Source organism: Lacerta agilis, chromosome 9 (genome assembly GCF_009819535.1).
Source record: "Lacerta agilis isolate rLacAgi1 chromosome 9, rLacAgi1.pri, whole genome shotgun sequence".
In the NCBI taxonomy this organism is placed as follows: Eukaryota; Metazoa; Chordata; class Lepidosauria; order Squamata; family Lacertidae; genus Lacerta; species Lacerta agilis.
Genome location: NC_046320.1, coordinates 52,456,075 through 52,473,699, shown reverse-complemented (window position 1 = coordinate 52,473,699; position 17,625 = coordinate 52,456,075). Strand labels below are relative to the sequence as shown.

Genomic DNA, 17,625 nt, shown 5'->3' with positions numbered 1-17,625 from the left:
ATTTCTGATTTAACTTACAGCAGGGCCAGCAAAGTGGGATGCTCTCCAGATGTTACAGCTCCCATCATCCCTGACCATTGACCATGCTGCTGAGGCTGGTGGGACTTGGGAGTCCGACAACAGCTGGAGGGCACCATGTTGGTGATCTCTATAGATTTTAGTGATTTTTCTCATTATATGTCTTTAATTTTGCCCTTACACCATTGCTTTGTTTTGTGTGTTTCTAAGGGAGATTCTAAGGATGCGGGTGGCGCTGTGGGTTAAACCACAAAGCCTAGGGCTGGCTGATCAGAAGGTCGGCGGTTCGAATCCCCGCGACGGGGTGAGCTCCCGTTGTTCGGTCCCTGCTCCTGCCCACCTAGCAGTTCAAAAGCACGTCAAAGTGCAAGTAGATAAATAGGTACCACTCCAGCAGGAAGGTAAACGGCGTTTCCATGCGCTGCTCTGGTTTTGCCTGAAATGGCTTAGTCATGCTGGCCACATGACCTGGAAAAACTGTCTGCAGACAAACGCCGGCTCCCTTGGCCTGTAAAGTGAGATGAGCGCCGCAACCCCATAGTCATTTGTGACTGGACTTAACTGTCAGGGGTCCTTTACCTTAAGGGAGATTGCCTTTAAGTAATAAAATAAATCAAGTGTATAATTCCTCCTCCTCCTCCCCAATTGTCACCAAGTTGGGTTTTACCATTTTTTATGTTTTTGGCAAAAGTTTGAACAATAATGATCCCATATCCTGTGGTGTGGTGGGTTAGTGTGTCTGGCTATTAGCCAGAAGGTTGGTAGTTCGAGCCCAGCCAGGAACTGCTGTGGGCAGGATTCCTGCATTGCAGGGGGTTGGACTAGATGACCCTCAGGGTCCCTTCCAATTCTACAATTCTATGATAGACTTAAGTATCATTGATTTCAGTAGGTCTGCTCTGGATCCAACATATATTCCAATATTTCCTTTCGCAAGGCATCCCCGAAGGAATATCTCAAATAATTATGTATTTAATCAATGAACTGTGTCAGCCCGAAATGTATTAATTGAAGAAAAACAACCATTGTTGCACATGCAAGCCATTGTTCCACATGAGAGGATTAATACGAAGGCTTTGCTGAAACTGCATCTAATGGCAAAAACGGCATAGCAGGGGAGGGTCGGCAATAAACAGGATTCCCTTACAATTCCCCCCCCCCTGACTGTTGCTGTCCAACATTTGTGTTTCACCAGATTGCTAGGCTCGATGTGGACGGCTTATTTAGCAACATTGAGTCCGTCCATCAGATCTCAACCAGGCTGCTGTCATCACTGGAAGAAGCAACGGCGGACGTGGAGCCGGCCAAGCAAGTAATCGGTATGTTTGCTGTCTTCTGTGAGCTCTTCGAAGCTGCACAGAATAATGATAATGCAATAAAATGCGCATTTCCCCCCAGCCCGTGCTTTTTCCCAAGCTGCCATTTCTTTCAATAAATAACTGGAGGATAAAAAAGGAAACAATTAGCGTTCAGCAAAAGCAGGCCCATAATCATGAGGCCAGCTGTGGATTCATGCGGCGTGGAAAGTAACGATCCTACATGCTAAAGACATGGGGAATAAAAGACGACATTCGTTGGTCCTCTCTTAACTGGTATGTCTCTTTACTGACAACATGTAAAGCAGAGATGGGGAACCTGCAAGTCTCTAGGTCGGAGCTTTCCAAACTTTTCATGTTGGTGACACACTTTTTAGACATGCATCATTTCGCGACTCAGTAATTCAGTTTTGCTGGCAAACCGGAGGTTAAACTAACCCCTTTCCAGCCCCGGGAGGAGAGCAGGGAGCATTTGCATGACATAACTGCACACTGCAGCTAAACACATTTGCGTGTCTTGACACGTGGTTTGGAAAGCTCTGCTCTAAATGTTGTTAGGTGCCATCTCTTATCATGATGATGATGATGATGAAGAAGAAGAAGAAGAACTAAATTTATACTCCACCCATCTGGCTGGGAAAACCACAACAGAATATTAAAAACACGATAAAACATCAAACATTAAAATCTTCCCAAAACAGGGCCGCCTTCAGATGTCTTCTAAAAGTTGTGCAGTTCTTTGTCTCCTTGATACATGAAGGCAGGATGTGATGCCCACAGGGGCATCACCACTACCGAGAAGGCCCTCTGCCTGGTTCCCTGTAGCTTCAGTTCTCGCAGTGAGGGAAGCGCCAGAAGGCCCTCGGAGCTGGACCTCAGTGTCCGGGCTGAATGATGGGGGGTGGAGACACTCCTTCAGGTATACTGGGCTGAGGCCGTTGAGCCAGTGATCAGGGATGATGAGACCTGTGGTCCAACAACACCTGGAGGTCTACATGTTCTCCCCACCTGATATAATGCAAGTTTTTAACCCACATGTGTCCGAATAGTGCTAGAGTCAAATGCATCCAAAGCAGCTGTGCCTCACCTAGTCTTCTGTTTCCAGCATGCATGGGGAACCTTCTGCTTGGGCGCCGACTGCATCCTTCCTCCAGGCCTCCCTTCCTCTCCCCAGGCTGCTCCCCTTCCCCATTCCGACCCCTCTCTTGCCCTGCTTTGCACCCTCCTTGACTGTTTTTCCCTTGACTGTGTCTTTGAACACAGACATGCTTCCTGCTTGCCTAGAGATGGAGGTTAGAGGGGATGTGTGAATAAATTAGTCTTTGTCATTCCAGTTGCTTCCAGCCAAGCCTTCCAGCTGGTGCATGTGGCCCATGAAAGGTCCCCTAGAAGAGAAAGCAGCCCTTGGGCTGAGAAGGTCTTCCACCCCTGATTTATACCAAGGGCACTCTAAGGTTAATGAGTAACATCTCCCCGCCACCCACCCACCTTCTATTTAAAGACCAGGTCATTTTCACCTTGCCCAACAACTGCTTTCTCTCCTCCTTGCTTTCCCTTTTGTTTTTTCAGCTTAACCTCCAGCCTGATTAAGAGTTTCGATGGACTTGAAAGTCTGTTAACTTCTTTTAAGTGATCTTTTAAGTGGTTCCTAAGAAAGATACTGTGTTACTTTTAGATTGTTTTTGTCTTAACAAAACATGTTGGCTACCTGTAATTTTCTTTTGCTTATTTTCAAATGCTTCCTACACCCCTCTGTTTTTTTATTTGTGTAGTTTCATCAAGTTGAATATCCTACTGTCAGGGAAAGAGTGCCTCCTCGTGAGGAGGAGGGGGAGTGAGAGCAACAGCCCAGAGATGGGGGGAGAGAAAGTGACTCATCAAGAGAAGAGGGTTCACTGTGTTATAGGGAACCGCAGCCAATAATCTCCATGGACACTTCATCCTCATCCAGCCCCCGTCATGAGATATCTCCTGAGGAAAGGGAGGTGCCAGGGCTTGAGAGGGAAGGACAGAGACCCAGCACCGTCAGCCACAGACAGGCCTAGGGTGAGATGCCAGTTCTGGAGGAGGACCAGCAGAGAGGGGGAAGAATGCGACGCAGAAGTCATCTAAGAATGCCAAAGCTGTGGTGTTGGCGGGCGAACAGACGCCTCCCAGTTTCGGAAACTGATATCGACTAGGCAGACATGTTTTGCAGAGCTCTTGCTGTAAGGCACAATAAATTTGTTGTTGTTGTTGTTCAGTCGTTCAGTCGTGTCCGACTCTTCGTGACCCCATGGACCAGAGCACGCCAGGCACGCCTATCCTTCACTGCCTCTCGCAGTTTGGCCAAACTCATGTTAGTAGCTTCGAGAACACTGTCCAACCATCTCATCCTCTGTCGTCCCCTTCTCCTTGTGCCCTCCATCTTTCCCAACATCAGGGTCTTTTCCAGGGAGTCTTCCCATTCTCATGAGGTGGCCGAAGTACTGGAGCCTCAACTTCAGGATCTGCCCTTCCAGTGAGCACTCAGGGCTGATTTCTTTAAGAATGGATAGGTTTGATCTTCTTGCAGTCCATGGGTCTCCTCCAGCACCATAATTCAAAAGCATCAATTCTTCAGTGATCAGCCTTCTTTATGGTCCAGCTCTCACTTCCGTACATTACTACTGGGAAAACCATAGCTTTAACTATATGGACCTTTGTCAGCAAGGTGATGTCTTTGCTTTTTAAGATGCTGTCTAGGTTTGTCATTGCTTTTCTCCCAAGAAGCAGGCGTCTTCTAATTTCGTGACTGCTGTATAAATAGTTACAGTTAATGCAGGTATCAGTGGTTACTCATGAACAACACACTACAAAGGGAACAGGACCCTGACACCTACCTTGGAAGTTTTTTTCAGGGAAGGTGGCTATGACGAGGGGAGAAATGAGGGCCTTTCCCTTTCCATCTGTCCACCTCCCTCCACACCCCAGCATCCGTTGTGCTAAGCGGAGGTGTGGGGGGCAGGGAGAAGTGCCCCTGTGTAGTAGCTCATTTCTCTCCCACAATTGCTACAGCCATCCATCCTGGTTTAACTCCAGAATGCAAGTAGGAATTTCCCCATCTTTAAAAGTTCCTTGTACATAGGAAACCAGCATGGCAGTGAGTTAGCTAGAAGCAGGTAAACTTTCTATGGGCAAGGAGGTGCTGTTGTTTTTAATGCAGAATTGTTAAATCTTGCATTCTTTCCCCTACTGCAGGAATGGGGAACCTGAGGTCTTCCAGATTTTGCTGGACTACAACTCCCATTATCCCAGACCATTGGCCATGCTGGCTGGGGTTGGCTGTAGCTTGGACAGCAAGGGAAGGGAAATCCATTCCCAGTAACATGCCATTAGACAATAAATGCTCCTACAGATGACCTGTGTATTGAGCATTCATTTTGATATTCCTTGCACAAAGCTTAAAAGGTGATTAAATTATGTCCAGTCTTTATTGAGCATTCCTTCTAGTTTGTTTAGGGACGCGGGTGGCGCTGTGGCCTAAACCACTGAGCCTCTTGAGCTTGCCGATTGTAAGGTTGGTGGTTCGAATCTGCACGACGGGGTGAGCTTCCGTTGCTCTGTCCCAGCTCCTGCCAACCTAGCAGTCTGAAAGCATGCCAGTGTAAGTAGATAAATAGGTACCGCTGTGGTGGGAAGGTAAATGGCGCTTTCGTGCGCTCTGGCTTCTGTTACAGTGTCCTGTTGTGCCAGAAGCGGTTTAGTCATGCTGGCCACATGACCTGGAAAGCTGCCTGCGGACAAACGCCGGCTCCCTTGGCCCAAAAGCGGAGATGAGAGCTGCACCCCACCGTTGAATTCGACTGGACCTAACTGTCCAGTTTAGTTTGTTCATGAACACTCATTCTGCAGTCACCCAGATTTATTTGCAGGGTGTTTACACCTTTTCCCATTAATCATTCCTTCATCCCATACTTTTCAGTTTATTTCCCCAACACTTTCCAAACCATGAAAAGTTTCTCTCTCTGTGTGTGTTTTGTTAAGTGGATTTGTGAAAGAGCCCCTTAATCCACTTCAAATGAGCTCCCCATCCCCCATTTTATCCTCACAACAGCCCTGTGAGGTAGACTAGGCTGGAAAGGTGAAGCACAAAGGCAGTCAATAAAATAAATAAATGCACAAACCTAAAGTTATTGAATCCTTCCTCCAAAATACAAAGTCTGGAGGCGCTTTAAATAATTGCTGTTTGAAGCAATCTTCAGGGTTCTGCAACATCCAAGACTAGGTGAGCCTGGTATGTTGTTGTCGCTTAAAAGAGGAAAACAAATGATGTGAGTGGTGGAGAGCTCTCTCTTTGTATATCTGAAATATAAAGGACATGGCCCCATTTAGCCAGATTGTGGACGCACACTGTCTTTAATGAAAGCTGCACATTTAACCTCTTGTCGGTTGAATTCACCTACCTCCCCCCCCCCCCCCGATATCTGCCATTCATCTCAGTCATTAGGCACAAAGGAAAGTCAGAGGATGGCTGGAATTAGCCAGAAGCCTAAATAAATCTACAATAGAGATGCACTCCTTCTTAGACGAAAGTAATGTTATTTGCAAGCCTCTATGCAGCTGACATACCAGATGAGGCCATGTTTTGTTCTGTTATAGTTCAGCATCTCTCTCTCTCTCTCTCTTATTTATCAAAACAAAACAAAATAAAAAATTCTTTCCAGCAGCACCTTAGAGACCAACTAAGTTTGTTCTTGGTATGAGCTTTCGTGCATGCACACTTCTTCAGATACACTGAAACGGAAGTCTCTCATTTATGAATCACTTTCTCACTTTCTACGACACAGCTTGAGATGTTTCCACAATACAGAATAAGGACAACAAGAACGTCCACAATGAAACATGCATGCAACAATTTAATTCATAATAGATATAAACATTTGGATATAAAGGAACAGTTAAAACAATTTCATACCCACTGTAGATACCAACTGGCACCTGCATCTACTGGGCCTTACTCTTAGTAGGATGAGGATGGTGCTGTGGTCCATACCATTGAGCCTCTTGGGCTTGCTGATCTGAAGGTCGGCGGTTCGAATCCCAGCAATGGAGTGAGCTCCTGTTGCTCTGTCCCAGCTCCTGCCAACCTAGCATCTTGAAAGCACACCAGTGCAAGTAGATAAATAGGTACCGCTGTGGCGGGAAGGTAAACATCATTTCCATGCACTCTGGTTTCTGTCACGGTGTTCCATTGTGCCAGAAGTGGTTTAGTCATGCTGGCCACATGACCCGGAAAGCTGTCTGTGGACAAACGTCTGCTCCCTCGGCCTGAAAAATGAGATGAGCGCCGCACCCCGTAGTCACCTTTTACTGGCCTTAACCATCCAGGGGTCATTTACCTTTACCTCACCTTACGTTTACTCTTAATTATGTCATATACTTAAATGGGAAATAGTTTCATTTTGTTTGCTGTTTTCTCTTACAGCCAAAGAACAGGGCTGCCTTCTTCTCTCCCTTTCTTCTCTCCTTCCTTTCTTCTGTCTTGCTTCTACGACTTTAAGAGCAGTCTTGCATGCAGAAGTTCAGCAGGTGTGTTCTGTGTGTCAGGTGTTGAAGGGCAGGATAAAAAGCACACATTACCTCAGTAGTGCAAAAAGGAAACACAATTCCCTTACGCTTCCTCTTTTGTACTTCCCTGTAATATGCAAAGATGGAAATGCAGTATGAAAAGTTTCCAAATGTTTGGTTGTTGTGGGGAAGGGAAGAGATCTAAATCTTTAAGTGTCTGTTGGTGTTTCCCCCCATGGCCGAGCTGCATGGCTCATAAATACTAGAAGCTGTGCATTCGGTGCAGTCGACTCAAGCCTGTGGAACTCCCTCCCAGTTGAGATTGACAGGCACCCTCCTTGCTGAACCTCAGATGCATGACCAATACTTCCTTTGTTGCCGCAGGCATTTTAAGGTAGACTTCAGTTTTATGGTGAGTTTTTATTGCTTCATTTTCTGCGTGGTTTCCTTTTTGTTTTTGCTTTTAGAGCTTAGAATTGATAATGATTAAGCAGGATATTGATGTCTTAAACAAAGACAATAAAAATAAAACAAATATTTTTGAGCGCAAATATAGCCAAGGGCTGCTAGTCGTGATGGCTGTACCTGCTACCTCCAGAATCGGAGACAGGGTGTCTCTGAATGCCATTTTGGAGCTGTTACCCTCATGCCCTACTTTTGGGCTTCCCATGGGCATCTGATTGGCCACTGTGGGAAACAAAACATAGTGGTACCTTGATTTTAGAACAGCTTAGTTTATGAACACCTTGGAAACAGAATGCTTCAAACCTGGAAGTAGGTGTTCCGTTTGTGAAGTTTGCCTTGGAAGCAGAACGTGTTCCACTTCCTGTTGACTGTGTTCTGTTTGTAAATTGAGTCCCCCGCTGCTAATCAGGGGCTTCCTGTTTAGTCTATCAGCTATTGAGTCCTGAGCACACACACAACACAAAGGAGCTTTTGTTTTTGCTAATTTTTTGTGTTTTTGTTTGTGTGGCTTTTTCGTTTATTTGCGAGTTGTTCTTCGTTTTATGGGGCTGACTTGTGACTGTGGCTTGTGACTTGTTTTTGTGACTGTGTGGAACCCAGTTCAGCTACTAATTGATTGATTGATTGTGTGACTGCAGAAATGGATAAAAGCCCCCCATCCAAACAATGACTATCATCAGTGCATGTTTATACACACACACACACACAGAGAGAGAGAGAGAGAGAGAGAGAGAGAGAGAGAGAGATACTACAACTTCCACCATTCTTAGCAATGTAAGAATGTTGGGTCAGACCACTGGTCCATCTTAATGGTCCCAGCATATAGCAGATAACATTAGAAGAGTCAAAATACACACCAAAAGCTGCTTTGGGTTTTAAAATGTTTAGATAATGGAGCAAAAAGAGAAAACCAGCAGATCTTACCCAGAAAGGTATTCATATGCAACATTCTTGGTGACACCACCAAGAAGTCCCTGTCTCTTGTACTAGAATATAAGATCTCGTGAGTAGATGGGACAGAGAGCAGGTCTTCCATAAAGGCCTGCCAGGTTCACATATCTGAAGCAGACCTTAAATTGTCTGACGTTGTGCTTTTTTTCTTCTTCTTGGCTTTTTTGTTTGCACTTCAACAGGGCAAGTGTTTCTGCAGATGAAAGACCTACTAGAAGACACATATAAAATCTACTGTTACCAGCACGATGATGCGCACGTCCTGCTGGAATCCTACGAAAAAGACGAAGAACTGAAGCAGCATATACGTGACTGCCTACTGTCCTTAAAGTAAGAACTTTTCAAATGGTTGTTTCCATCCCTTGCTCACTGCCTGTCATGGGAGAGCTTAAATGGATATAAAACAAAATATCTCCTATAAATCCAGAGTTTTTATGGCATTTACTAGGAACATACACTTAACGTTCCTTTCCTGGAAATATGAATATATTTCACTGTTATTAGAGTGATCCCAAATGGAAAGAATATCCAAGATGCCACCAAAACAGGCTTTTTAAAAAAATAGTTTGCTTCAGGGAAGCACCATCTTAAACTGAAGCATTCCATCCTTTTAATGCACTGAGCACATCTGTGTTTAAATTAAATTATCACCATAATAAAATCCTTCACCCTCATTTTGTAAAAATTGTGCATAATTGTGCATATATTGGGGCTTGTCTTTGCTCTCCCCCCCCCCTCGGCAAGCCGTTTCATTATGGCCCTTCCCGTCAAAAACTGCTTTTTCAGGAAGCTGTAGGATCAGATTTATCAGAACTTTTTGGCTTTTGTGTATAACTCCAGAGAATCTAGAAAAGCCTTCCCCAGATGCTTTAGACTACGACTCCCATAATACCTGACCATTGGTCAGGCAGTCCAAAACCTCAGAGCTGTACCAGATTGGGGAAGACTGATTTAGGACATATGTAAAAAAACAACAACCCAAAAAGCCTTACTAGCAGGTTGCCTTATTATTTTGGTAGTGATTGAAGTCCAATGATGCAGTTGATTTAAGTATTCCTTGGGCATTGCAAGTTAACACTGTTTGCTCCCAAATCCTAAACAGGTCAACTCAGAAGTAACTCTCATAACAGCTAGCCATAGTTTAGTGTTGCAAAAATAGACCTAGGCAAGCATCAGGTTCGCTTGCTTCTCCATCTTCCTGCTGCACGGCTACAAGGAAGAGTTTGAAAGCTTATAATTTTAGCTTATACTGTTGGCCATGTCACCTGAACCTTAACTGTTGTTAATGTTAACTATGATTGGTTGAATCGGTTTAGCTTTTTAAAGTATGGTTTGAGAATCTGGCTTGTTAAAAAAAAATCTATAGTTAACATTAACCACAGTTTAGGGTACAGATGTTACCCTAAACTATGATTAATCTATAACAGAAATGAAAGCTTTCAGTCTCCTCTTTGTGCTGGAGGGGGGAGTTCAGGAATCAAGGCTTACTGCACTGCATCCTTGTAAAGACAATGATTTAGCATTACATGTGGACTTGGCCATTTAATTCAATATAATGAGGATCAGACTGTTAATAGATCCCTCTGTTTCTCTCTCTCTCTCTCTCTCTCTCTCTCTCTCTCTCTCTCTCCAGAAAGATATATGAAGAAGGGTATGTACCATATTTCTTTTTTGTTACTATTACATTTTTAACTTGCTAGCCAGGGCTGATGGGAGTTGTAGTCCAAAACATCTGGAGGGAGGTGGGTGAGGGACAGCAGGGGTGAGCAACCTATGGTCCTTCAGATTTTGCTGACCTAGGTACACATCTGGAGAAGCTGGCTGGGACTGATGTGAGTGGGAATCCAACAGCATTTGCAACATGTTTGGGAAATTGGTATCATTCATTCATTCATTCATTCATAAATTACATCCCACTTTCCCCCTTCAAAATGAAGGTGAGCCTAAGTAGTGACCAGAACAAAGCATAAAAGCAAGAATTACCTTCCAAATAATTTGACTGGTATTTTTTTTAAAGGACCATTTAATCGCTAATCTAACATTGTGTATGCCATCAAATGCCAACAGTGCCCTTCAGCTCTCTATATTGGACTAACAGGACAAACCCTACGCTAAAGGATAAATGGACATAAATCTGACATCAGGAATCACAAGACAGAGAAACTAGTAGGAGAACACTTCAATCTCCCAGGACATTCTATACAAGATCTCAAAGTAGCTGTCTTATTACAAAATAATTTCAGAAATAGACTGGAAGAGAGGTTGCTGTATTGCAACATATTACCAAACTTAAAACTTTGGAGAGACCTGGTCTGAATAGAGACATTGGATTCTTATCTCATTATACATGATAAAGTTATTTTTAGCCATCTCGCCCCTTGCTTTTTCCTGTAAGACCAATTGCAGTTGTTAACAGTCGTCTACAGGTTTACCACACCTATCAGCCAATCACCCTTCTGAGTAATACCCCTCCCCACCCTCTCACTATATATAAGGATCTGGTGACTTCGGTTTCAGTGTATCTGAAGAAGTGTGCATGCACACGAAAGCTCATACCAATAACAAATTTAGTTGGTCTCTAAGGTGCTACTGGAAGGAATTTTTTTATTTTTAAAAGAAGATATTTATAGGTGGATTTTATTGTATTTATATTTTATGTTTTATTAGATATTTTATGTTGTAAACCACTTTGATATATTTTATGAAACTGCAGAAAATAAAAAATAAAATACATAAATAAATCTGCAGTTCCAAAAACCACTGGTTGGGAGGGGCACAATATTCTCCTGCTGAAGACCCTTGGGACAAGAGGACTTGAGCTGTGGCTTTGTTGCTTCACGTGTCTCAGACATTTCTCCCTGAAATTCCAGATTTCCAGCTGGAATTCTACGAAAGCAGAGACTGCTGCTCCCTTCCTCTTAGCCCTGATAATTGTGCCATTGAGCAAGATGCAAAGGAGCAAGGGGGCAGTTGACAGGGTTATTTTTAGCCGAATTTAAAGCGATGGAAATGGCTTTTGTGCAGTCTTCATCTCAGAGGAGGGAAATATGCTATACTGCCAGATTAATATTTGTCTGATCCATGAAAAGAGTACACTGGGCCAGAGGTTGGGAACTCGAGGCAAGGGGTTCCAAAATCAGAGGTGATCTTGCGCCCCTGGCAGAACTGTCCAGATTGCGCCCCCTACCCACTGACAAATATGCTCTTCTTTCCGCCTCTCCTCCAACCCACGCCCTCCCCCCAATTCAATTCACCCTCTATAAAAAACCTTTTCTTATGAGGCAATAATCAAAATTTTTATTTATGGACATCTTTTTAGCCGATTTTGCACACACACCCCTCTCTTTTTTTATTCATAATTTTTATTAATTTTTAACATACATACATAAAACTTATAAATTATACTTACATTATTTTCCATTGATTTACATTAGATCACGTAAATTTATAATACAATTTATACTTCACCTTGTATTTTATAAGCTCCACTCTTCTTACAATACAAACCAACCAACATTTAACCCCCCACCACACCCCCTCCCCTTTCTTCCCCCCTGCTTCCCCCCTTCTTCCTCTGTTTTATTATTCCTTTTAGTTAATTCTTGCGGTTTTATGCTTTTGCACACACACCCCTCTCGCCTGCACCCCTGGCGGGGGCCCACCTCACCACCCCCTAGCTATGGCCCTGTCAAAATTCTCTTGTAGGCTCTCCATACATCTCTCTCCAGGCCATACCTCCACTCTAGGCTACACCCCATCATCGTAGGTCATACCCTTCACTGGTCTTGCCCACATGCCTGCCCCAAGTGCCTTGAACTGTGCTAATGCCTCTTTCTTGCTACTCTTCATGGGCCACTGGCCACTGGCGGCAGTGTAGCCTGCTGTACGGAGGTGTGTGTCACACCTGTTGCCCTACCCACATTTTTTTGCCTCGGGCTGAAAATAATTCCCTCCCATGCACCAAGTGGATGAGTTTTCTGGGGATCTACAGGAAGCTGAATGTCTGTGTTGCGTGAATGGGTCCATCCAATAGATTCCTCTTGAATGGGATGAGGCAGAAATTAAAAAGTTTCCTCTCCAGATAAAGATCAAGAGATTCTGAGTGAAGATTGTGGAGTTTTAAACAAAAGACAAGCCATATAAAAGAGAGGGGAAAGCCTGTGTGTTTGTTTGTGTGTGTATGTAAGAAGAGCACAGACTTGCCACAAATTACTTGTGCCGCACTTCCACAAATTAATGTGCGCTTATCACCTTCAAAAACAGATGTCATAAACTGTGAGTTGCACATGGGATGTAAATTGGTCAATAATTCATCAGCAATTACCTTTCAGAGGCCAGTTAATGGATGACCCCGTGGTGGCTGAATAAGGGGGACCCATGAAACCTTCTGGCTTTCACAATCCAGGCACAATAACAGTCCCTGTTCTTGGAAACCCTAATGAGCATTTTAGCTTGTGGATTCCTGCCCTGGAAACACCTGCCTCCGAGACATTTCAGCTTCACAGTAACCCTTTCTCTTGCCTCTGTGCCGAGCCCCATAACTCACAGCAAAGGCAGCAGATTGGCGATTATAGCAGAATAAATACCTCTGTGAGATCCGTGAATAATTTTTTGACAGTCGCACACAGAAATAATATGTGGCCACGATGAAATCAGAATTCTTCTGAGGATAGATGTTTGCCGCTCAGTTTAAGCAGGGAGAAATATTGTACTTTCTTGCATGGTAGCAGCTCCCCCAAGCTGTCAAGCCGAATTGCCTGGTTTGTTCTCTGCCCATATAACCCGTCGCTGAGTTCAATGCAGAGCTGAATTAGCCTTTAGTCTAAGTATGCTGTAGTGTGAGATTCCCAGCTAGTGTTGTTCCCTAAACTGGGATAATGTACCCCATAACTTCTCTATGAAGGGAAAGTCACTGTGCTGTCCCATTTTTGCTGGACTCCTCTAAAACTATTTGCAGCTTGGAACATATTGGTTCATCACTTATCACAAAACAAGGGAGCAACTTCCCCAGTTGTGGGAAAGTTTAAAATCTTGGTAGCCTATTTGGAATGAGAAGCAGGACACTATAGGTAAGGAGATTCACGAATGAATGTTGCTCTGGCCTTAGTTTTATTTTTTTAACAAAATGCCCTGCGTATATAAAATAGAGGAAACATCCCCAAGCAGAGAATAAGAGTCCATCTAGATTAGTGTTCTTCAACATCAGGTCACCCAGTGTTGTTGGACTACAACATCCATCATCCCTAACCAAGGGCTAGCATGGCTGAGGATGATGGGAGTTGTAGTCCAACAACATCTGAGAATGAACACTGCTGTATAGATAAAGCAATTATTCATCATTCATCATGATGAATGCTTATGCAGTGGTTAGATTATGCCCAGTCTTTATTGAGCATTCAGTTCCAAATTGTTTACGGGGTGATTGTATGACAATGAGCATTCCTCCTAAATTCCTCCTGATTTGCTTGCAGAGTGTTTATACATTTTCCCATTAATTTTTTATTTATCTCACATATTTCAGTCATTTTCCAAACTGCAGAAAGTCAAATATAAAAACAACAACAACAACCAGATTTGTTGCATTAGAACAGGGTTTCCCATCATTTTTGACCACTGGTCCGGCTAACTAGGGATGATGGGAGCTGTAGTCCAAAAAGAGCTGGAGACCCAAGTTTGGGAAGCTCTGCATTAGAGCAACAAGTCTCTTTTAAAGGTAAAGGATCCCTGACAGTTAAGTCCAGTCGCGAACGACTCTGGGGTTGCGGCCCTCATCTCGCTTTACTGGCCGAGGCAGCTGACGTTTGTCCGCAGACAGTTTTTCCGGGTCATGTGGCCAGCATGGCAAAACCAGAGCAGCGCATGGAAACAGCATTTACCTTCCCGCCACAGTGGTACCTATTTATCTACTTGCACCTTGACGTGCTTTCGAACTCCAGGTTGGCAGGAGCTGGGACCGAGCAATGGGAGCTCACCCCGTCACAGGGATTCGAACTGCTGACCTTCTCATCGGCAAGCCCAAGAGGCTCCTTTAGTCCACTTTAATTGGACAGATGTAAAGTTCTCGGTATGTGCTTGATTCCTTCCCGCAAAATACTTACAGCAGGTACCGTATTTTCCGGCGTATAAGACGACTGGGCGTATAAGACGACCCCCAACTTTTCCAGTTATAATATAGAGTTTGAGATATACTCGACCGCAGATTCTCCACCCGGCGTTTAAGATGACCCCCGACTTTTGAGAAGATTTTCCCGAATTAACAAGTAGTCTTATACGCCAGAATATACAGTATGTGTTTAGAGACCCTAAGCAAGGAAATGATCATGGTGCGCTTCCAAGATGTAATTCAAGATAAAAACAATACTAAACTGTAAAATGGCATTTTATTAGACAGGCCACCCACTTACGATGCCAGGCGATGCTGTGCCTTGAAGGACCAGTTGTTGAGACTTCAAAGCACAGCACAGCACTATTTGAAAGCCTTTTTGCTGCTTGGAAAATGGCTTTCAAGCAGCTGCAACCTCCAACCTCCTGCTTGAGCCTCTGAAAAAAATGATTCATCCTGTTGAGTTTAACCCATCGTTTGCTAACTTCTGCTAAGAACCCCCATTCTAGTATTGTAAAGTTACAGAGGCTTATCCCAGCAAATTCAAAACCTTGTTGCTTCCTGCCCCAAGTCAATGTTCAAGATCAGTTCCATTGACTGTCTTTGAGCTCACTGGTTTCTAAAACAGGATTCTTTTGGGGGAAGGCATCACTGTTTAAAGTGGCACAAAAGTGCTTTCAACGTATGGTGCAGATGGGGCTTTAGGAAAAGAGGATTTCAAACGATGGCCTGATTACCTGGGTTTTTCACGAATCGAGAATATCTGTGATCATCATTCCATTTTGCGCCCCCTGTCCTCCTTTCAAGTTGCTCAGGGCGACAGAACATGAGGTTATTCCATTTTACAATTGCATCGACTTCAAGGGGTTTTTTTGGGGGGGAGGGGGGAAGCTACATGTTGTTATTCAGCACATGACTTCATTTCATTGCCTGCCATCTGCAGAGGAAGTGGATTCTGTCAGAATTAAGCCAGCTGAGTTAATATGAGTGTAAAGGAGTAGCAGTGATTTGCGATGAGATCAGTGTAGCTACCTATGGTGTTAGAATTTTTTTTACTAAATCCGCACGAAGACGGTGTATGGCTGAAGAAGCATCACAAATGAATTATCGGCTTAATTTTCTGCGCAATGTATGTCACAAGATGCTACAGGTCTGTTTTAACTTATGCAGGGAGAATGCGCTTCCTCTGTATCACTCCTTCCTTCCCTCTCCAGGGTTGTGGTGTAATGCTAAAACATGCATGTTAAAAACACAACTAATCTGAGGAGAGTTATCGCTGGGTAATCTGACTGGGTCGAATTAGATGGGCTGAACTGGGTAGCAATTCATGCCCCAGGGAACCATTATCTCTTCGCAAACTTCCTATCTTTCCAACCCATATTGCTAGATTTTGTCATGCACAAATGCAAGAGGAGAGCTGTTTATCACTTGGGAAGCCATCCAAAGAGCAAGCGTAGGAGCAAAGGCACACTTGAAATCTACCTCACACCATTCCTGAAGCTGCTTTTAAATATTTGCATTCGTACGGGTTTTCTGAGGAAAACAACAATAATTTCAAGTTGCTGCTGCTGCTGTTTTAAAATCAATTGTGCTGCAGAAGCAGAACTCTATATTTGGTGCAGCATCAAGCAAGGAAGAGTAAGGTTGCTAATGCTGGATTTTATATATATATATATTTAAGATCATCTCACGCTATGCCATCTTATCGAGAGGTCCATTCCAAACAATGTAGGAATCAGGCCATTGGTGTTGTGGCATCAACCCTTTGGAATTCCCTCCTGTTAAATATTAGACATGTGCTGTCTCTGCTGTCTTTCCAGCACCTACTGAAGACCTTTTTCCAACAAGCCTAGATCTTCCCCAGCTTGTATCTTTGCTGGAATTGCTTTTAAGATGTTGTTAGATGTTTTAGATGAAGGAAATGAAAGAATGGAACTGTTTAAAATGAAAAGATAGGACAGAATGAAAGGCCTTCGTTTTGGAACAGCTTAGTTCCTGAATGTTTTGGCTCCCGAAAGTCACAAACCCGGAAGTGACTGTTCCAGTTTGCAAACTATTTTGGGAAGCCGAACATCCAATGGATTCCGTTCGACTTCCAAGGTACAACTGTATACTAATAAAGAATGAATATATCAGAAGCATATATGCTACAAGCAAGCATTGATTCACGGGTTGCCAAGTTGAACACGATGATGCTTCTATATTGGGGTTGCCAACTTTCTAATAACACAAGGTGCATTTCATCTTAACACTATTGCCTCCCTCCTTGCCATCTGTCCCCCTGGCTTTGAGGTGAAAATGTATCTGTTTGGCAAAGTCATACAGAGTACCGCTGTAGTGGTGACAGACTATAGCCACCATTGCTTGCTGTTCACTTTAGGGGGAAGCAATCATATGATCTCACATGCAGCACCCTAAACACTGTTTTAGCACCCTAGGGTCCTGTTTCTTGAAACATATGTGTATACTTTTTTTTTTTTAAGTTAGCAAGAAGGCTTAAATGGCAAGTGGAACAAAACTAAATGGTTGTTTGTGACAACTAATCGTAATTTTTACAGGGGTGAAAATGCTCCTAGCATCAAACAGCTGGAAGCATTAGCCACATCGATAAAGAATATAAAGCATTAGCTAGCAGCAGGTACACCTGCAATTAGAATGACTCATGATAACAGTTGTTTGTTTTTCCAAAGTTCATATATTCTTTCATCCACTAGATATTTTACAGTAAAAGGAATAGCTTTGCCAGTTATGGATTTGTTGTGAAAGTTGCCACTGCAAGGAACTAAGACGTTCCTCTCCCCCACTTTCAGGAACTCATTTGTTGACTTAACAGGGCTTTGTTTAAATTTCAGGGGGAAACCAAACCTGCTGGACATGGGATCTCTGATGATCAAACCCATCCAACGTGTGATGAAGTATCCCTTGTTGCTATGTGAGCTCTTGAATGCAACTCCCAGGTCTCACCCGGACCACAAAGCACTGCAGGATGCCTTGGTTGCGGTGAAAGGCATGAATACAAATATAAATGAACTTAAAAGAAGAAAGGATTTAGGTAAGACAGTGTCAACAATGTGGGGTAATTGCAGGGAAAGGCCGTTTCCTTCGAACCTGGCTTCAGGGCTTTTCAGAAGCATCTCATTGGCTACTGGAGAATACAGGATGCTGGACACATGGACCTTTGGCCTTATCCAGTGGGGTTCTTGTAATTTTTGGCTTGTACTCATAAAGCTGCAATAAGTCTTG

General features: G+C 43.6%; 1 protein-coding gene across 1 annotated transcript in view; it reads left to right on the top strand.

Annotated features, from left to right (window-relative positions):
• Positions 1 to 17,625, top strand: part of ARHGEF38 (Rho guanine nucleotide exchange factor 38) — a 47,052-nt gene that overhangs the window by 12,882 nt on the left and 16,545 nt on the right. The window contains exons 3-6 of the mRNA XM_033160712.1: positions 1,214 to 1,337; positions 8,462 to 8,609; positions 9,913 to 9,930; positions 17,235 to 17,434. Coding sequence (XP_033016603.1) covers positions 1,214 to 1,337; positions 8,462 to 8,609; positions 9,913 to 9,930; positions 17,235 to 17,434 — 490 coding nt within the window. The remainder of the gene's footprint in view (positions 1 to 1,213; positions 1,338 to 8,461; positions 8,610 to 9,912; positions 9,931 to 17,234; positions 17,435 to 17,625) is intronic.